The 23,068-nt window shown below is 38.0% G+C and overlaps 1 protein-coding gene across 1 annotated transcript in view; it reads left to right on the forward strand.

Annotated features, from left to right (window-relative positions):
- Positions 1–23,068, forward strand: part of METAP1D (methionyl aminopeptidase type 1D (mitochondrial)) — a 108,436-nt gene that overhangs the window by 69,491 nt on the left and 15,877 nt on the right. The window contains 2 exon segments of the mRNA XM_006866694.1: positions 18,282–18,439; positions 21,527–21,676. Of these exon segments, the coding sequence (XP_006866756.1) occupies positions 18,282–18,439; positions 21,527–21,676 (308 nt within the window).

Here is a 23,068-nt window from a genome sequence, read left to right on the forward strand (position 1 = left end):
GTAATATGTACTATAATGTTTCAGCACTTGCAATTTGCTAATGTTGTTATTCTCAGTCACACAGAAAAGATTTATGAAGTAAATTATATACATATATATGTTGTTGTTAGGTGCCTTTGAGTCAGTTCCGACCCACAGCGACCCTGTGCACCACAGAACAGAACATCACCTGCCCCTGTGCCATCCTCACAATTGCTGTTGTGTTTGAGCCCGTTGCTGCTGCCACTGTGCCAGTCCATCTCATCAGGAGTCTTCCTCCTTTTCGCTGACCCTCCACTTCATCAAGCTTGATGTCTTTCTCGAGGGACTGGTCCCTCCTGATAATATGTCCAAAGAAGTCTGGCTATCTTGGCCCCTGAGGAGCATTCTGTTTGTACTTCTTCCAACACAGATTTGTTTGTTTTTCTGGCAGTTCATGGTAATTTTAATATTATTCTTGAACAGTATAACTCAAATGCATCAATTCTTCTATGGCCTTATGTTTTCACTGTCCAACTTTCACAAGCATATGAGGCTATGGACAACACCATGGCTTGGGTCAGGCACTATATATATATATATATATATGTATATATGTCATTATGTCATTTTGCCACTTGTGATTGGGGCCCTGGTGGCTCAGTGGTTAAGGTCTCTGCTGTTAACTGAAAGGTTAGTAGTTTAAACCCACAGCCCTTCTGTTGGAGAAAAGATCACAATCTTGGAAACCCTATGGGTCAGTTCTACTCTGTCCATAGGGTCACTGTGAATCAGAATAGACTCAGTGGCATTAAGTGACACCCATGCACAGTATTTCAGACTATAGTAATTCCTCTTCCTCCTGCAAGGAGCCCTTGCAGTGTAGTGGATTTCTCCCTGTATAGGGTTTCTGAGGAGTGGCTGGTGAGCTTTGAACCGCCGACCTTGCAGTCTAGCACATTAACCTGCAGCGCCACAGCAGTCCTGATAAGCCACCAGTAAGCCTTGTTGTCTATGCATTTGTCAGTTCTAGATATTACATATAAGTGAGATAATGTAATATTTTTCTTTTTGTGTCTGACTTACTTCACTTAGCATAAAGTTTTCAAGGTTCATCTATGTTGTAGCATGTACTGGAGTTTCGGTTCTTTTGATGACTAAATAATATTCTATTTGACAGATATAGCACATTTTGTTTATGTATTCATCTGTTGATGGAAACTTGCATGGTTTCCGCTTTTGGCTGTTGTGAATAGTGCTGCATTGAACATTGGGGCACAAGTATCAAAGTCCCTGCTTTGAAGTCTTGTGTATGGGGTTTCTATGAGTCGAAACTGACTTGACAGCACTTAACAACAACAATGTGTACATGTTGTTGTTGTTGTTGTCAGGTGCCATCGAGTCGGAACCGACTCATAGCGACTCCATGCATAGGAGTGAAAAAAGTAAAACACTGAGTTACCATTTTTCATTGATCAGCCTGACAAAGATTTAAACAATAATACTTGTTCAATAGTGACAGTTAAACAAAATGACATGCGTACTATTATGCATGGGAAGATTGTTGAAGCACAGTTCAAACCACTTCTCAGAATACCTATACAAGGTTCCTGTCAGAACCGACCCAATGGCATTTAACCATAAAAACAAAACGATCTATTCATATGAGAGAATGTAGGGAAACAGGTATCGTAGAGAATAGAAACTGCTATTAGAAAGCACCTAATTCATAAGGTAGAAGCACGGTGGCTCCATACGATAAGCACTGGACTGCGAACCTCAAGGTCTGTGGTTCGAGTCTGCCAGCCACTCCTTCAAAGAAAGAGGCGGTGCTCTTTTCCTTCAAAGATGTAAAGCCTCAGAAACCCTATACAGGGCCTCTATGAGTTGGAAGTGACTCAACGGAAGTTAACAGCAGCAACAATTCATAAGGAATAAGCCAAGTAGTAGCATGGCTGTCCAGAAGTATAATGTGGCATGTTGACTTGTCATGTAAACCACATCATCCTTCTATCATTCTCACTGTTAAGGGCAGTCATGGCAATGAAAGGAAAAGGAAACTGTGGGGTTGCAGTTTGTGGATTTTGAAACTTCTCAGATGTTCGTGTCTGCTGCTTCCCATTTTCCTCATTAGATACTTTCTTCGGATTTAGAACTGGGTCAAGGTGATTTGCAGCTGTTTCTAAGGGCCAGTTCTGGTTTGTTTCTTTCTTTGAGTCTTTAGCAGGTGAAGACAGGGCTGTATTCATAAATTGTGTCTCCTCTGTGAGGCTGTATTTTGTTATCTCAGCCTTGTTCGAAGCTGAACTCCCAAAACTATATTCTTCCTTCTTGAATGACAAACATTTTCATAGGTTTCCTTCGAATACATGTGTGTTAGTTTTATAAGTTGGTGCCTTCGAAATCTGTCTATGTGGGTGTTCACTTGGATTCTGAAAATAAAGTTAGGGTCTTGAAGTGGTTTCTGAATAAATAATGAAACATGTGTTTGAAGTCTGTAACTCTTCCTTCTCCTTAACCACATCCTAGATAACCCACCAATGGTGACTGTCATTTGTGTGAATAGATTCTCTAGTTTTAGCTTTCAAGGACTTTTTTTTTTGGTTCATTCTAGCTGTCTGAATGATTAATGTGACTAGGAAAATACTGTTGACCCATTTAAATCATGTCAAGCAACATCCATTGCTCATCTACATAAAGAAACACACACTAAACATTACATCTAAAGTGTGGGAGCCAGCGAACTACAAAATAATGTTTTACTAATTCAGGTTATGAAATAAAATATAAGACATTAGGACTAACTATAGCATTAAATAGTAAACTATTCAGATGGTAATTGGCAATGGAAGTCACCTACAAACTGAACCAATTTCTGCTTAGCAATTAATTAGAGGAAGTGGGGGTGGATGCATGCAACAGTTTGAATTAAGAAAAGTCTTTTTGTCAAAGCATGTTTTTAATATTACTTGATTATTATGGGGTTTATTATACATACTTGAGTTCTTTCCATTGTTAATCAGTAGTTGTGGAAATAACAGTTTGAGGAAAATATGTTTGATATTTCTTATTGTGATTTCATTAAACTGGCCCCTGCATAATTTTGAAGAAAACTAATTTTTAGCTGAAATGATTTTGCTCAATAATCAGGTAACAAAGATAAGCTCTGACAGCTTTAAAAATATTTAAATTTTGTAAAGATATCATTTGCGTAGCATTGAAATCAGTGTAAAATTTAAAGGTGCTGATTTAGGTGATCAGGTTTCCATGGTTACCCCTTTCCAAGTTATTTTGTGTATTGTGTAAATAGGTCTGTGAATCACTGATAATTATTTGTTTTTTTGTTTGTTCTGTTGGTAATTCTGTGTTTAGCTGAATGTAATACAGTTCACAAAGCGTGCTTTGGTTTAGTATATTTTAGTGTTTGTGATTGACAGTGATGGAGCATTTCTTATAGAGTGCTTGCCTTTTTTGTCATAAATGATGTATGTTGGTAGTGCTTGAAATGTAAATAAGTTCTTCCTGTATCACTGTGTAATAAACAGGAATTTTTATGCAAAGAAGATTTCTTGGTACATTTAAACAATAAGGCATAGTAAGCCCTAGACTAGTTCTGTTAAACACAGTGTACACCAAGATAAATATGTTAAAATTTTTACAAACTTTAAGTTACTGAAGTTACCAAGGACAACATAATAATGTCTTCAGTAACTGAATAAAAATAGCAGAATTCTTATCTAACTCTTAAAATTATCAGTAATAGTGTGCTTTTACTTTCTCCCATCCCTTTCACAAATTTAGTAGTGGTTATATGTACTAATGTTTTAAAGGATATGATTATTGAAAAAAGACAGGGTCTTTTGTGCCTATGAATGGAAGAAGCAATTTTTCTTAGACATGTGCATAATTCATCCTATTGAATTTAAGCCTTCTCTTAGTACATTACAGTCATGAGTTGTTATCCAGTTTGTAAAGTATTTATACATCTGCTGTCTCATTTGATGATCAGGGTAGCCATAAGATGAAGGCAGGCTAGACACAATGTTTGGGATAGTGTGATATGGAAATAGTAGCTCTGGAACCCAACCAACAAAGTAATCTCTTTATTACTCCGTGAATTGTTTACTTCGTGTGTTGCCCAAAGCACATTCTGAATTTCCAGGTTGGTTTCTACCTACTGATTATAATTAGTCCATTTTAGAGTGATCATCACCCACCATCAAGTAACCAATAATAGTGGTGGTGGTGTGCTATCAAGTTAATTCCAACTCACAGTGTCCCTAAATAGGATACGGGAGCAAAAAGTCTCATCTGTCTCCCAAGGAGCAGGTGGTGGATTCAAACTGATGACCTTGCAGTTAGCAGCCTATTGGATACTCATTGTGCTATCAGGGCTCCTTAACCAATGATAGTAACTGCCATTTATTGAGTGCTTGCCTTATACCACTTTGCATACCTCGTGACATACAATCATCATAGCAACTCTGTGATAAAGGTGTTATTAACAGAAGAGAGGGTATCTCTAGTAACTGAAAAGAAACTGAAGTTTGGTAAGTTTACTAACTTGTCCAAGTAACCTACTTGGTACTCAGAGAAGGAAAGTCAATTTAAACTCAAGCAATTATAATTAGGAAGCAACATCTTTTGGAGGGAAATACCATGGGCCACTCACAAGGAAAATATAATTTTTTAAATCCACACTACTTTGAATCATTTTGTTATTGTTGTTAAGTGCCTTGGAGTTTCTGACTCATAGTGACCTTGTCTTGTATAGGGCTTCCAAGGCTGTAAATCTTTATGGGAGCAGAAAGCCTTATCTTAATCCCAGAGAGCAGCTAGTGGGTTTGAACTCTGACCTTATGGTTAACAGTCCAGCCTGTAACCCATTATGCCATCAGAACTCCTTATTTTGAATTATAATACCTTCTTTTATATCTAGAAATTAGTATGTCTTATTTGGATATTTGAGTTTTATTTTTGTATCACTCTGTTAGAAATACAGTTAAAAAAGTACTCAATACATCTCACACTAAATGATATGTTTTAAAGTATTTTACACATCAGTTATTTCAGTATTGTGGTTATACTGAAGACTTAAAAAATGAGATAATGAATTTATCATTCCACAAATTGTAATTGATCTTGGTCAGCTAAGATTTTCTTTTTAAAAATAATATTTTACTGTGTTTTTTACTTCCAGTCAAAGTTTACACAGTAAATTAGGTTCTCACTTCAGCTAAAGTTTTCAAATCAAATTGTGTTGTTAGATATGAGAAGCAGCGTGCTTTATACAGATAAAGAGTATGTGTTTTGCTGTTGCTAGAGTTGGTTTTAATATTTACTATAAATTTTTAAAAATAAAAATAGTTTTTAGAGTTGAGAATCTGTATTAAAAGAAAAAAAAAGAAAAGAAAAGATACAAGGGTCAGATGCTGACTTTCCTTATAAGTCTGTATCATTTAAATACATGACACGTTCTGCATTAATGCTTACTGCTGTGGAGTGAGTACTTATTCACATAGTCAGCCAAATCTATACAGTTGAATAGGATAGAAAATAATTTGTGGCAACATAACTCTGTCGGTCCAAAAAGGCCACCTTCAAAAATCCAGAGCTTTTTCATTTACTAAAGAGGCTACTGTATACTTTATTTTTCTTGTGAAAATCATGCTTTGGTGAGTGATCTTGGTTTCTATAGTCTTGGATCTGTATAATCTCAACTACAGAAATTTGGGAATGTATTGTTTACTTGGTTAACTTTCTCCTTTTAGGTTGTGATTATTGATTGACTTACCTATCACTCCCACTGTCTGGAACAAATCCACAGTTGTCAAAATACCACTATAAAGTTTATATTTAAGCATTTTCTTTTTATTTCATACTGCACAGCGAAGGCATTCTCAGCAAAGTATTAACTTTTAGTAGGTTTATTTGTATATCCATAGTGCAATTTTAGTCAAAGATCTAAGCTATTATATACCAGTTATGCACATAAATAGCTTTAAATGGCTCATCAAAAAAGGGAAAGAAAGAATTACCTTCAATAATAAAACTTGAAGGTGCTGATATTTAGACTTAAGTTGACACTACTGTGAGATGAAATGGAGACTAAAATTATACTAGCTATTTTTAAGCACGTTAATGAAATAGAAAAATACTTATATTAAAGTTATATCTTTAATCATAAATTATAAATCCCATGTCCTATGTTGTTATTAGGTATTTTAATTCAAATCACTAATAATTTGAGTAGTATTTTATAGGATGATAGTATTTACCATAATCTTTTTTTTTTGTTTGTTTTTAATGAGTTTAAAGAACTTTCTTCTACAACAATTAAAACAAAAGCCAAAAAAAAAAAAAAACAAAAAAAAAAACAACTCATGAAGTTTCCCTAAAATTGAATTTCATATGCAATTCCTGTAAAATTACTCTTTCTGGTTCTTTGTGTGTGTGTGTGTTTTAATATAAATTTTGCTATTTTCCTTTTCTTGAACCTAAGTGTGTAAGGTAACAGGAATGTTTCTTTTGAGAGACTGTGGAAAGCTGAAATTTTCCAGATGTTCTGTGCTAGCCTAGAAGCGTGCATTCCCTGGATCGCCAGACTGAGTGAAACTCTTTCCTATTATTCTGATGAGGTATTTGGTTCTGGTTCATTTTGGTGGTGTGCTTCCACTCTAAAAAGAACTTGTCGTTTATTCTGTATTTAAATGATATTGTGGCATCCAGAAAATCTGGCAAAGAATGATATTTTGATGACATTTTTCAGAATGGATTATTACATTTTCACCACGGTCCTAATAAACAGCTCCTTTATTTCCCCTGGAAGGATACAATATTTCTTTGTCCAAGAAGTTGCCCGAGTATATGTATTGTGGAAATGCTAAAAAGCTGCTTTTCTCTAAACTTCAGCTGAGAGACAATGAGATCTGCTAAGCATATACTATTTCAGCATGACTTAATATTTTATGATTATAAAGATGAATTTCTATTTTAAATTGTGAAGAAAACTTTTTTTTATCTTAAACAGAGACATTTATTATAATAGCCTTATTTCCTTTTATAAATAAATCATTTCTATGTAGCTTCCACTTAATCACCAAATGACCTGCTTCTAGTGTTAGGTTTTTGGAGTTCTTACTGTAATCTTGGACTTCTGGTATGACACTGTAGGATAAGCTCAGGACTGCAAGGTTGATTTGAACAACAAGATCGGTAGTTCAAAGTCACCAGTCACTCCTTGGAAACCCTATATTGGGTCTCTGTGAATCGGAACCTACTCGGAGACACTTAACAACAACAACAACTGTAATCTTTGAAATCTCTTTTTTCCAACACCCTCACCCCAGCTATAGTTGAGCCAGCATAAAGGAACATTTTCCCCTAGGTCTACAACTTAAACCTACTTTATTAAATAAGTATGTTCATTGATACTTTCAAAACCATTTGTGAGCTATCAGTGATGTTATACTTTATCAGTTACTGTTGATGAATATTTGAAAAGGAGAGGTAATAGCATGGAGCCAGCTTCTTTCTCCATGGAGCCTGGGGGAAGGTCACGTATTGCCATGACCTGGCACCGGTCTTGAATGTTGTTATTATTGGCAGAGGGTGCCCTCCGGCCTCCATTCTTCCTCTCTCCAGAAGCAATGTGGCTTCCCCAGAACCACAACTCTCCCAGGCCTTGGTTATGATGAGTTCTGACATTCACAGACCAGTATCTATTAAACTTTCATTTGGCTTCATTGTTTTATTCGTACTAGTGGCCCAATATGAGAATACTGCAACTTCATAGAAATTGCTGACTTAAAAGATTAAGCAACTTCGACATGTTGTAACTCATCATATTTCAGCATAAAAATGGGCTATAACTCCTTTTTTGTCACTTACGATATTTTACACATTTCCTTTGTATTTCTGTGGAGTTTTTATTACTGTTTTCACTGTCTTGGCTATAAATAATTTCAAGGACAACATTGTTGGAAGTCAGGTAGAATCTTTATTCGAGACAAATGTTTATGCTAGTGTATTTTGGACTTAACTATATGCTTAATTCTATTCATTGAAAGAAAAGACCTATTTTCCAACACCTGCATAACGACCGGGCCTACAATCTTGTTAGAAATGTTGTTTCGTAAAACACCGACTGTAGCTTTATCATCTGGGGTTGTTGCTAAATGCTGTTAATTAGGAAAAAAAGAGAGGTGGTGGTTGTTTTTAATAATTTGTGAAACGGACCAACTCTTCTCTCTATAGCAGCATCTTAGCTTGAGATCCAGGAAGCAGTGGTGTATGGTGTCCATATCCATGATTTCCTGGATTGGAGAAAAAGTGTGGAAAGCATCTGGGGGAAAGGAGAGTCTTTACCAGCTTGTTTCCTGTAAGCTCAATTGGAAGACCTTGTCTGTGCAAATAGATTTCAAAATAGAGCCTGCCCTTTGACTGTCTCCATAATTACATGACTCGCTCTGTATTTTATTTGGCAGCCAGAGTAGTTAACCCCTGATGGCATGGCCAGCTTGCCTTCCCAGATATGTCCATGGGAATGAATAAACCACTGTTTGGAGAAACCCATAGCAGAAAAACACACTAGACTAGTCTTTAACGGAACTGAAACTTTAAAAAACAAGCTAAATCATGTTTATTATGAGTGCCTTAAAAACCTTACTTTTATCCTCATTGTGTAGCTTGTGGAGAGGTATTAATTGTTTTGTGTTTGGTGTGTGTGTGTGTTTTTAATTTTTGAGTTAGGGGAGTTCTTGGATGCTTTGATGTAATCAACATCTGTCAACAGAATGAATTTGCTTTTGTTTCCTTTCCAGGGCCCTTCTTGTCCTTTAACTTTGCCCAGTCAGTATCTGCTGCAGCCTGGGGCATTCCCCTAGCTGTTTTTCCCTTTCCACAAATGCACAGGTTATTTCTTGTGAAATGTGAGCTTCTCCTCTGCTTTATAGTTTCCTTGAAATTGGAAGGAACCGTCCATCTTTCTCATTTATTTTTGAACCATGTACATCTTAGTAGTAGATTATAAAAATCAATACGAGCTCTCTTGAGTGACGCAGACTATTTAATTTTCCTCTCACAACAGTTTGTGCAAGTTATCCAACCTATCAAGCAGACAGTCAATGTTTTAGGTCAAGAAATGGAAGGCATGGATGCATTTGCAGTGTTCATTTTTGGTCTTGAGGCAGACAGTGCTTTAAGAGCTTGTGCCCCTTCCTCTGGATAATTGTCTGGAGTTCATGAAGTACGGTCCTTCTGTGGTTCTAAATCGGCACCTTGAAAATGTATTCCTATGATGTGCTCCCTTCTGAACCTACTGTAGGAAGCAACATTTTTAAACAGTTAGGAATATTTCAGATTGTTGTCACAAAGTTGCCTTTTTTTTTTTAAAGTTAATGCACTATTGAAGCAAATCATTTGCTTTAAAATTAAAATCATCAATGAGTGTAAGAGCCCTATTTGAACATGAATTAGCAAAACATTGTTGTTTTCTCTCTTAGTAATCATAAATCATTTAAATCTGGCAGGCAAGCCTCCCTTCATCCAAAATAATTGCCTCCATTTGTAAAATCAATTAGATGTTAATATGCTATAAATAATAGTTTTGTTACTAGACTTTGGCATTTGCTGATCATTATGAAAAAATATATTCAATGAGACATTTTACAGGGTGTCTTTTAAATTACATATTATCTCTGGTTGACATTGTTAACTAATGTAAAGTAGCGCTAGGCTACCTCATTGTGTTGTTCTCGCCCCAGATACTCGATATCTCTGAAATGTAGTTTAACTGAGGATTGACGGCATACTGCAGGGGGAAACTGCTTCCCTGGAAACATACCATGAAAATATAGGTGTTGGTAGCTCACACATGAGCACAAACGTACTTTGTTCAGTTTTACAACTGCTGGAAATAATAAGCATTTGAAATGTCCCTTTGAAAGTTCATTCAGACCTCTCCCTTAAAAATACTTGTTGACCAAAAGAAAACTCGCATTTTCAAGGGTAAAATCGGCTCAATTAAGGGTCATTAGTAGAGGTGCACAGAAAAACCCAGTGCTCCGTGGGTGAAATGGAAGCGGTTCATTATGTGGTATAGAATGCATGAGCAGATAACAATTAAAATGGACCCTGAGCAAGAGGCCAATAAATATAGGGCACGTTGTGTGCCACCGCAACATGAGTTTATTTAAAATGCAGTCCTCCCTCCATCCAGCTTGAATTCTGTCATACCCACCCTCCAGTCTTAATCTGTAGAGGGAAAGAAAATGCAGCTTTTAGAAATTGGTGTTATTACTGAATATGAAAATATTTAAAACCATACCCTAGATTTACATTGAAATATGAAAAATGTGCTGCAGGATCCAGAGACCATCTAACAATTTCAGGAGACGTGCAGACCACATGGCATGCTCTTCCATGGAGGGAGACAAGCAGTTGCCTATAATTTTCGGTATTCAGTTCAAACTAGGCACTGATAGAATTCTTGTGACACTGAAAATAATTTTTATTATTACTTTTCATAAGAGTAAATAGTCTAGGTTTCATAATAAATAATATATAGATTTACTATCTAAGAATACCCCCCCCCCGCAGCGGTTTTGTTACGTAATCAACAAGAACAACCCTCACTGTGAACACCTCTTTCAAGATCAGACTAGTACAAAGCAACCTGGTGCTGATCTGAGGCTCTCCTGAGGTTTCTGATGATTTCCCATCAGGGGCTCCCAAACTCAGATTAGTCAATTGTCCTGACAGTAATTAATACACACCTGAATCTTGTTTCCCCAAAACAGGTTTAGCAAAAGAGGGTGAGCTGTGGGTTTTGGGTGAATGATGGTACAGAAGATGAGAGGTCAGTCACGTGTTGGACGGGAACCTGGCTGGTGTTGGAGACCATTATCTTCTGATGATCAACATTGTGCATCAAATTAGCTGTAGTATGGATGGTACCAGCTTGGAAGTTAGATGTAGTTACAGTGAAGTATTAGGGGAAAAGAACAATCACCGTGGACTCAGTTCCGATGCATGGCAGTCCCACATTTTGCAGAATAGAACTGTGCTCCGTAGGGTTTTCAAGGCTGTGACCTGTTAGAATCTGGGTCTGCCTCCCAAGGCACTTCTGCGTGGGTTCCAACCACCAGCCTTTCAGTTAGTAGTCCAGCTCTTAACTGTTTACACCACCCAGAGATTCCTAAGGTGGTGGTGTTGTTAATAAGTGATATGGAATTGGCTCAATTCATAGTGAACCCGTGTAGGATTTCTGAGGAATCACTGGTGTCTTTAAACCGCCAACCTGTGCTTAGCAATCTGGGGTTTATTCTACAGCACCTAAGGTATTACAGCTGTGTGCTGTCGATTCGGTTCTGACTCATAGCAATCCTGTATCAGGTTTCCTAGAGCAGCAGGTGGGTTTCAACCACCAACCTTGTGGTTAGCAGTCAGTAGTATTTTTATATAAACAAGGAAATATACAGGAAACTCAACAGACTTTTCCTAGAAGTCTTTTGGGTGTCCTTTCCATGTCCTCGAATATAGTGGGGACTGGGGCTTTTAATTGTGCCCATTCTGTAGTTGGAAAATTTGTTAATTACTACTTATTAATGACAATATGATAAACAGGGTTGAGGGTCTCTCCCCACCCTCTGAGTTAATTGGAGACCATTATCTTGTAAAGGCATTTATTGATTTAAGCCCATTTCTTCATTTCACCTGTGAAAACACTAGATCTTTTTCTCCTGGTTTATAATGAATAGTTAGTGGAATAAACACGGTGTGGTACCTTATTATCCTGTTACCTTGTGACAACATTTATAGGGTGTCTTTTGTGAGATTGAAATAAAAGATTTCACTTCAAATATCAAAGTATCTCATGAAAGTGGAATTGCTGAATACATTACAGAAACATTGTTGTCAACAGATTGAATGCTCAGCTCAGGCTGTGTTCCCGATGTCTAGAATTTTGCCATCGAGTCATTTGTAGGTGTGCCTGTGTCTTTTCAGCAGTGAGCCTCTCATTTGGCATCACAGGTACACTAGGAACACTGCTCATCCTAAAAGTGATGGCTCAAAAGCCTCATCCAGGTGCCCTAGGAGACACTGGATGACTTCATGACTCAAGTTGAAGTACACAGAAAAGATTCCCCCTATAATGACTGTGTACTTGAACTTGATAATACTGATAAAGATGATATCTCTTTCACATAATCAACTGCACTGAAAAAAATCCTAAGTCCTAAAATTGATCGGAGGCGTCAGCATCCCATTGCCTGGGATGTGGCATGCTCAAGTGAGTGTTGCTAAGTGAAAGCTCAAATGTCACAGCTGCAAAAGACCCTAACGGTGGTGAAGTCCAACTCTCTCATTTTACTAAGCACAGAACTTGGTGCCAGTGAGCTTTCAGACTGTGTTCACTGTGTGATTATTGCTCAGGGCAACCCAATGAATTCTTAGAATGACCAGGACTAGAACCCTGGCTTCAAGGTGCCATCCAACGCTGTGTGTCTGGCACTTTTTCATCAGACATATCACCATCTGATACCACCTCATATATTTGCTGACTTGAGTATTGCCCGCCTCCCACCACAAGAATGTCAGCTCCATGACAGCAGGGACCTGGTCATCTTATTCACCCTAGTATCCCCTGTGACCAGAGCGTGGCATATATAGTAGGAGTTCTAATAAGTCGCTGTTGAATGAAAAAAAAAACAAATTTAGAGGCTCCACAGTTAAACACATTGAAGAGTTGAGAAGTAAACCTTTAATCAAAATCTAACTCCAGAAAAAAAAAAACGTTTATGGTGTACCTGTTTTTTTCTTTAAGATAATGTTGCTGTTAGTTGCTATGGAGACAGCCCACCACTCACAGCCACCCCATGCACAACAGAACCTAATGCTGCCTAGTTCTGTGCCACCGCCATGATTGGTTTTCTTTGGTCAATATTTTGAAACTAGATTGCCATACTTTTCTTCCCAGTCCATCTTAGTCTGGAAGCATCGCCGAAACCTGTTCAACATCACCGTAACATGCCAGCCTCCACTGACGGATGGGGAGTAGCTGGGCATGAGGAGTATTGGCCAGATCCTAACTGGGATTACCCACATGGAGGGCAGGAATTGTATCACTAAACAACCAATGCCTCATTGATGTCTTTTTTTTTTTTTTTTTTTAATTTAAGGTTTTTATTGTGGATTGAGTGAATGAAAGTTTACAGGGCACATCATCAGTTTCACATTCAACAATTCATATAACTTGTTTCATTACATTGATTATAATCCCCTCCATATACCATCAGTTAAAAGTATTTCTCTTTATCCACTTTAGCTTTTTTGTTTTAAGAGACACACAAACAAAAAACCCCACTCAGGCATATATAATCAATTACATCTCCAAAGGGCACATTTTGCAAGTCTGCTCCCGGCCACCAGTTCCTAGTCCTTCTCTTCCTAGTTGATGAATCTAGAGTCCTCCATGCCCCCATCTCTATCTCCATCTCTGGTGCCGCTGCTTCTCTGGATAAGGGCCCACATTCCATCCATGCACTCCTCTCTTGATGGTCCTAGGGTCCTCCGTTCCTGGACTGCAAGATTAATCACTCCCCCCTTTTTTTTTTCATTGATGTCTTTTTAAAGATTGTTTGCATACTCTCATTTGTTTAGTCAGCGAATGCTCACAGCAGCCTGTTGTAAATGCCATCAAATAGATTCTGACTCATAGCAAACCTGAAAAAGTTTTCCAAAGAGCAGCTAGTAGGGTTGAACCTCCAACCTTGTGTATATCAATCCAGTGCTTATCCTACAGTGCCACCCCAGGACTCCACAGCAGCCTAGTGGTGAAGAAAACACGATTATCCCTATTAACAGAGAGGAAAGCGAAGCTCAAAAGACTTACTAACTTGGGCCTGTCTGACTTCAAAACTCATGATATTTTTACTGTGCCACAATGCCTCCCAACTAGATCATGTCTAAGAATTTTCAGGAAAAGTACATTCATTCTAAATGTTAACTGGTCCCTAGCTATATTTTGCATGATAAAAATAACAAAAACAAAAAAACCTTTAATCAAAATCTAACTCCAGAAAAAACACATTTCTATCATGCTAGTTAATAGGAAGACTGGAGAAGAATTGATGCATTTGAATTATGGTGTTGGAGAAGAATAGTGGAAGTACCAAGGACTGCCAGAAGAACAAAAAACCTGTGTCAGGAAGAAGTCCAGCGCATTAAAAGCGTGGATAGTGAAACTTTGCCTCACATACTCTGGGCAAGTTATCAAGAGGGACCAGTCCCTGGAGAAGAACATCCTGCTTGGTAAAGTAGAGGGTCAGTGAAAAAGAGGAAGACCCTTAATGAATCGATTGACACAGTGGCTGCAACAATGGGCTTCAAACATAATAACAATTGTGAGGATGGTGCAGGACTAGGCAATGTTTTGTTCTGTTGTGCAGAGGGTCATTAATGATACTGAGCAACAGTAATAGAATTTACAGTTGAAAGGCAGCTTGGAATAGTCTTGGATTTAGACTTCGGGGGATTGAAGTCAGGTTCAGCTCATTGTTCCCAGGGCTGTGAGTTTGGGGAATCGCTTATTCTTCTGAGCCTCATCCATAAGATAGTGACACTAGCCATTGCCTGCCTAGCTAGCAGGGTTGGTCAGGACCAGAGATAAAAGAGAGAGACTACCTAGCCCTGTGCTAGGAGCCCTGATAACACTGTGGTTGAGCAGTTGGCTGCTAACCTAAAGGTTGGCAGTTCATACCCATCAGCCACTCCTTAGGAAAAAGATGTAACAATCTGCTCCTGTAAAGATTATAGTCTTGGAAACCCTATGGGGCAGTTCCATTCTATAGAGTCTATGAGTCAGAATCCACTGGACAACAATGGGTTTGGTTTCCTTTTTTAGCACTGTGCTTAACATGAAGGAAGTATCTATTTACATTTTAATCATTGTTATAATTACTATTTCTATTATTATTGTCAGTATTAATAGTAATCAGAATACACACTTCCCTTGTAATGGAAACACTGTGATCTTGTATGCACCTATCTAGATATGTAATTAGAGGCCTGGAACATGGATTGATTTTTACATGAGTCTTTTCTTTTGCCTTAGCTGAGACCCAGATTCTCCATCCCATACCTGCAGGTCAGTTAACTTCTATCAGCCACCTCACTGAAATGCGCATTTAGTCAGCAAAGGGAGCTTGGCTAGACAGAATGGATAGATTAGGTCAACTCACCAACAGTTTTGGATACATAATTTAATAATAGTAGCAATTTAATGGGAGTGTAGTGGCTATGTGGGATAAGCGCTGGACTGTGAACCGCAAGGTCAGCAGTTGGAGCCCACTAACTGATCCACAGGAGAAAAATGAGGCTTTCTGGTCCCTCAAAGATTTATAGCCTTGGAAACTTTATAGAGAGTTGCTATGAGTTGGACAATGGTAACTTAATAGTTTGATGATGCTTTTTACATTTTCTGGGTGATTCTATGTATATTTGTTCCTTGTGAGAGAAGTAATATAGGCAGCTCAGTCTGCTTTCCCTCAGTTGTGGCACATACTGTGTGTCCCTGGGGAAGTTATTTACTGTTCTGTGCCTCAGTATCTTCAAGTGTGGCGTAATCACAACTCACAACTCATAGGTTCTTATGAAGACCAGTGAGCTAACGCCTAGTACAGTGACCAACACAGTGCTCAATATCAGAAACAATAGGGAAGCCCAGGCATTCTTTCCCATTTTACTTGTCAAATTCTCTTAAAAGAGCTATCCCTTATGGCACACCTTATCCTAATTAATTCTCACCTGACTTGAAGGAAAAAACTCACTTGGGGGCCACACAGCTGGTAAAGTTGAGGCAAGAGTCCAGGCTTCTGCTTTCTGATCTGCTTTTCCTAGAATACCAACCTACCACTTATATTCCACTTGGCAGTTCCTAGGACTGGCCAGCCTGCTCTTCATATGCTGTTTGGCAATCCTAGGGTTGATGATACTTTCTTTAAATAAATATTGTACTTTATAAGCTTGTAAAGTACAATATTGCTTCTCTGAAGCAATTAATTTTTTTTTAAAGTTATATTACTGGCATCTTGTCTGGATTTAGAATTGCTTAAATAATACCCCAAAACACCTTGATAAGTTAGATTCAACAATCTTACATTCAACTTTATAGAATACAATGGTTTAGTGGAACTTATGACAGCAAATCATTCAGGTTTTCTCTGGGTCTTTTTCCAATTGTTGAAGATCTTGAGATTGGGGGCCAGCACTCACTCTCAGTTCGTGGTTCCATTATGTGTCACAGCTGCACTTACTCTAGGCCAGTAGTTCTTAAGAATCAACATGAAGGCTTGTTCAACCATAGATTCACCAAGTTTCTGGGTCTGTAGATGGAGGATTTGCATCTCTTTTCCATGAGACACTGATTCTACTGGTCTGAGTACTACATTTTGAGAACCAGTGTTCAAGACCAGGGGTTGGCAACTTTTGTTTGTAAAAAAACCAGATAGTTAATATTGTAGCCTTTATGGGCCATGTGGTCTCTGTCACAACTGCTTAACTCTGCCTTATTATAGGTCAAAAGCAGCCACCAACAATTTTGAGTGAATGTTGTTAAGTGCCTTCGAGTCGGTTCCGACCCATAGCGACCCTGTATAGGAGCAGCTGGTGAGCTTGAACCACCAACCTTGCAGTTCAAACGGCTTTGCAGTCTGGCGCATTAACCCACAGCGTCACACCAGGACTCCTTTGAGTGAATAACCATGGTTATATCCCAAATGGGAGTGTGGTGACTCCATAAGATAAACACTGGACTGAGAACCACAAGGACCACGGTTCGAGCCCACCAGCCTCTCTGCAGGAGACAGCTGAGGCTTTCTGCTCCCGAGAAGATGTAAAACCTCAGAAACCCTATACATTGTTGCTATGAGTCAGAACCGACTCAACGTTACAACAATACATTCCAAATGTCTTATTTATGTGTACTGAAATTTTAATTTCATATAATGCAATGTGTTACAGAATATTATTTTGATTTTTTCCAACTGTCTACAAATGTAAAAACCAGTTTTAACTTGTGAGATGTGTAATGACAGGAGCAGGCCAGATTTACCCCCTGGGTATGTAGTTAGCTGACCCTCTCATAGACCAACACTTTCCAAATGTTCTCCCATGCAGATGTGACATGTTGAGAATTTTTAAAAACTATTTATTATAAAAGTCATATAAGTGTATGGTTTTTGGCTTTGTTTTTAATCTAATAGTAGAGAAAAAACATCTTCAAGAAGTCTCCCTTCCAACACAGGCTTTAAAACTAACCATTGTTGATAAACTTTGATTTTCACAAGTTTTATAGGCTTACACAAGCTTACATAAATGTGTAGACCGTTTTGCATTAGTAGGCTTATTTATACGTTTTGCTCAACACCCCTTCCACCCCTCCTTAACAATGTATTGTTACCTCTTTCCATATCAAAATGTAGAGATGATTTAACTTATTCTTTTTAAAGGCTCTGTAAGTTTTCTGTTTTCTGGATATGTCAGAGTATATTTAACCAGTTCACTATTGATGAACGTTTGGATTGTCCTCCTACTGCGGTGAGAGCCCATCTTTACACATTGGTCAGTGTGCACAGCCAAGGTAATAGCTGCAGGATCAAGTCTAGAAGATGAATTGCTGATTCAAAAGAGATGCGCATTTCCAATTTTGATAGCTGTTTCTAAATTCCTATCGCGGGTACTTTAGGAGCCTGTGTTCATTTTCCTTTTGGGGTTAAACTACACATTTTGCCACTTGGTCTTTATCTGACTTGAGCATTCATCACAGTGAATTTCAGTATAATGCTTCACTGCACGTTAGCTTAACACAGAGCAGTAATCCTATGGAGGGCAAAAAGTGCAGCTGGCAATTTGTCCATGTTTCTTGAAAGGAAACCGGCATTAAAAAGTGTAAAGCCATCACAACAGTGCCCTGAATCCAGGATTATCTTGGACACTGCCACGGAAGATACTGGTTTTGTTCCCTTTTTCTTACAAACCTGGGGCTTAGCAGATGTTTCTATATGTTTATTTCCCATTAAAGTAGAGTTTTCCATTGCCAAACATTTATATAGTAAACATAGTATTAGCTAATAAATAAGCAGTGCCACTATTTTGCTAGAACTTAGAATACCACTGCTTTCCTTTCTATTTGAGGCTTTTCCTTTCTGAGCCAATAAAAGATTCAAATAATGATTTAATAGATAACAACACAGCATCTTAAGTGCAGCACTGCCTTAGGTTGTTTTTGTTTTAACTTAAACGATGTCTATTTCTGCTCATAGGTTGCCACAGAATTTTCTCTTCACCACTCAATCACACCTACTCACACAAGCAGCCGGGCAGTCCACAAAGAAGAAATTTATTTTTCCGGAGACAAAGAGATATTTCACACAGTATAGTTTTGCCGGCTGCAGTTTCTCCAGCTCATCCAGTCCCTAAGGTACTGTATTGCCTCTAATCTGCTACTTTTTCCAGATAATAGGTTTGTGTGTGTGTGTGTATAGTGACTGCAGACACCATCAAATGCTTTCTAAGGCATTTGAATCATGGTTTGTTATTTAAAACACAAACACATGATATTAGAAGTTCTAACATCCTGCAATTGTCACATTAATTCTTTTAAAAAAGCAGAAGTGCTGAGCTACTTAGCTCATTTAGAATGAAAATTTCTATCATGAACTTTTCTATATGAAACTCCTGGCATGAAGATAACGCTACACATTTGTAGTTTCCTAACTTCTGTAGAGGAAAAAAACTGATTTCTTTTTTTTTTTCAAGAGTGATGAGTTGAAACCAGAATACTAGATATTGTTCCTAAAGCCTGCTCTTACAGTTTCCATGTTATTGATGGCGTGCTTTGAATTGTTCTTCAGAGTAAATTAAATAAAATGTGTCAGAGAATTCTTGATTTTTTTTTTTCAGAGCTTACAATTTTGTAGAAAAGCAATCTATCAATTTTTCAAAATGCAATACGAAGGAGGTGTGTAAATCATTCAGGAAGAACAAGAATAGCTAAAAGAAATATAGATCTGTCTCAAAGACCACCTGCTTTCCCCTTTTTTAAGCTTTTTTTTAATCAGTGAACTCATATAGGTATACTATACAGGTAGTAGTATCCTGGTTCCTGGTTACAGGAGCCCTGGTGGGGTGCTGTAAGATAAGCACTAGACTGCTAATGGCTGTTCAAACTCACCAGTCACTCGTTGGAAACCCTATACTGACTCAACAACACATAACAACAACAACCATGGTTACAACCATCTTACTTACAAACAACTGTAGTTATGAACCAATCCTGTAAAGTCTATTTATTAAAACTTTGAAGTACATGCAATGATTTATAATAACATATGGACCCTACTTTATGACATTCATCAAAACAGTATTATTGTTGAAAAGAGATGGGATAAGATTCTTATGATTCAGTAGGAATTGTTATCATGACTAATTGCAATTGTCACAACTGTAAAGGGAGAAAACAAAAAGAAGAGGGGAGGAAATTAATCTTACATTCAAGAAACAGAGACTCCTAGTACCATCAAGGGAGAAGAGCACTAGTGGAATGTGTGACCCTATCCAGAGAAGCAGCAACACCAGAGATGGAGGCAGAGATGATGACATGGAAAGAGGGAGCAGCTGATACTCATGGAAAGAGAAAGGGTGTATGCTGGCAGCCAGGAGGCAGGCTTGCAGAATATGCCCTTTGGTTGTTTAAATTATATATTTCTGAGTGTTTTTGTGTACATTCAAAAAAAGCCCCCCAAACAACAGAGAATAAAAGAAATAGAAGCAAATACTGTTAAGTGATGATGCACAGAGGAGATTGTAATCATTGTAATGAAATGAAATACGATAGAATGAGTGTAAAACCGATGTTCTCCCATGTAAACTATCACTCAATTCACAATAAAAAGTTAACCCCCCAAAAAAAGTCTATCATGCAAAAAATTAAAAACCTATTATTATTACTAAATTATTATGTTAAAGATGTTTTAGTGTTTCTTTTTTTTAATGCATAGGAAAGTTCATTATATACTATGTACTAAGACAAACATTTGACTAACTAATATTAAATACAAACCTGTTTCTACTTATATACAAATTTGACTTAAAGACAGATTTAGGAACAGAATTTGGGAACAGAATTACTTCATCATCCGGGACAGTAATCTGGGAACTGCCTGGATTACCCGGAGGTAGGTGGAGCATTTTCCTGACAAAGGCTGACAAGCAGACGGGCCACCAGAGCCCAGAGCACATTCCTGCTTGGTGGAAGTCCATCCATCAGAGCAAGGGCCAGCACTTGGCATTACTCACAAATTGACATTTATTTTCTTTGTCAAAAAGTAAAAGAAATCTTCAGAGAGGTAACTGAGTATTGTTTTAGAATATCAGTGAGGATCCAACAGTCCTTCTGCCTGTAACTATAACCTCGTGAGATCCCAGAGCAGAAATATGTGCACAGACTCTTTGTGGGTGAAGCCATGGGAGACCAGCTCTGGTAATACCTGTGTCAAAAGGCCCAACAAAAATGATACTAAGTAAAGGCCTGAAATCTTGTATGATGCACTTCACAAAAAGGAGGTCCCTAACCTCCCTAATGCCTGTGATGTTTCAATTGAATAGTGTTGTCTCCCTCAGCTTCCTGTCCCAAACTGATGTATAACTTTACTGTGTACTGTTCAGCAATGCTTATGTAGCAGTTTCTAGAAATAGTTTGTGAAGAATGCTACAAAACCTGGGACTGAAAGAAGTTCAGTGTAGAAGACATTCTTTATTTTCTGGGTTCTGTCCATGGATTTAAGTAAGTAGTATAGAATGTTCGACATGGGTTGTATATTGTGTGTTTAGCAGGGAGGTTGTTTTTGTTTTTGATAAGTGATGTAACTGTTCTAGGTAGTTTTATGTACTTATGAAAAAAAAATATTTAAAAAAAGAAAGCGATTTTATTTTCTTTCTCCAACTCTGCCTCCCTTCCCCCAACCACACACACTCCCGTTATTGGGTATGTTCCAACATATAAGAAAAGTGTATGTGTAATAGGCTTCAATGGACTTGGCAGTCAGCCTTTTTACATATATTCATTCAGAGAGGGTGTTGTGAGCTATCTTTTGCATAAATTTTATCTTTGAGGAAAGAAGATGAAAGTGCCCTTAATTAGCCGTTTGGCAATTTGGAAGCTTGGCGCTATTTTTCATCAATGGCAACATGTTTCTAACGAGGTTGGGAGGAGGAAGGAAAGAAAACTACTGTTTGTTTTCACCAGAAGTCTACTTGAGTCCAGCTTGACTCAAAGCATAGTAAGGTTAAGGGACCATCCAGAGGCAGTACTAACAGGCAGTGTTAAGTTCAAAAGGGCAGGGGAAGGAACTAGGGGCAGCCTGGAGGGTCTGTTGTACCCGTTTCTGGAGGTCGGTGCTCCGGCAGGAAGGGCAGAGCTCCATGAAGCAGGAGGCTGTGTCTGAGAAAATGATCCCATTGTCGTGCTCTGGGTTCTGATCTTCATTTTCAATCTTTTTTCCTCAAGCACATAAAGAAGCCAGACTATGTGACGACAGGCATTGTACCCGACTGGGGAGACAGCATAGAAGTTAAGAATGAAGATCAGATTCAAGGACTTCATCAAGCTTGTCAGTTGGCCCGTCATGTCCTCCTCCTGGCTGGGAAGAGTTTAAAGGTGGCGTCTCACCAAGCCTCAGAAGCACTCACATAAGGGATAACAAACCCTCCTTTTTGTGCCCTTTCCCTTTAACTTTGCTTTTGTGTACATCTAATCTATTAAAAATTCAATACGGCCTTGGGATGGGGAGAAAGAGATTTTATTATTTCATATGTATATTCAAAAGGTGATGCTGAATCCAAATTAAGTTTTAAGTAACAGAATTCTGGAAATACTTTTGGCTGAATCACTCTTTCCAAGTTGATCAATGGCAGATGGCTTTGACTTTTGCTCCCTTCCTCTTGCCTGTAGTTTCTGCTTTCATTCCCTGTGTTATTTCTGTGTGCCTGGTGAGTTGCTCTATCCTCTAGCTCCTATTCTATTGCATTATCTCTGCAAAGAAAGACCAGACCAAGAACACAAAGCTGTAGGTAGTATAACGACATAATTATGTGTATCTGCCCTGTTACAAGATTCTGTTCTTTCGGACCTAAATAAAGGTCCAAAAAGAAAATGTGGCTGGCAGTTACCAAAAGGTGGGCAGAATTTAGGAAGCAGGACTTGACGATGAAACCCATGGTGGTGTCACCTGTGTGATAAACTAAGCAGAATGTGAACATAAAATAACATGAAAGAAACTACCACGGAAATCATTCATTTTTAAATAAAAAAGCTTTCTTTTTGTATTAGAATAATTTTATGATTTAAGAGTTTATAGAAACAGTCTTCATGCACTCATAAAATTTTATTTTAATTTTCTTTTCGTTTAGGGGCAGTTGAATACCTGCTTTAAAAAAAAATCATCCAAATTCACTGCCTTCAAATTGATTCCAATGTATAGCGACCTTGTAGATCCAAGTAGAACTGCCCCATACAATTTCCAATACTGTAAATCTTTACAAAAGCAGACTGCTGTATCTTTCTCCTGTAGAGCGGCTGCTGGACTTGAACCACTGGCCTCTGGTTAGCAGCCAATTTCTTTAACCACTGTGCCACTAGGGCTCCTGTATACCTTCTAATGAGGGGGAAAGCTTTAAAATTTTTTATTTATTTATTTAGATATTAAAGAAATCAAGTTTAGTGGAAACCAAATCTCTACAAATGTATCAGACTCCACTTTTAAAATGGCTGTCAAACCCATGTCAGTGTTTCATGGAGAAACATTTGCCCTGCTTTGGGGTTGACCTGCTTTTCAAGCTTTGTCATCTAAACGGAATACCTTTTGAGCATTTATACCCCCCAGTTATCCCAAGATGTTAACCATTAATGAAGAAGAAGGCATTTTGCCTAAGAACATACTTTTGAAATCTGCCAGCTAACAAGGAGTCATGTCATTTCATGACTTACAAATGATTTAAGAACCCTAGAGTTTAGAATTTCCATTTCCTAATAGGTGATAACACCATCATA

This window comes from Chrysochloris asiatica, unplaced genomic scaffold, assembly GCF_000296735.1.
Source record: "Chrysochloris asiatica unplaced genomic scaffold, ChrAsi1.0 scaffold00094, whole genome shotgun sequence".
NCBI lineage: Eukaryota > Metazoa > Chordata > Mammalia > Afrosoricida > Chrysochloridae > Chrysochloris > Chrysochloris asiatica.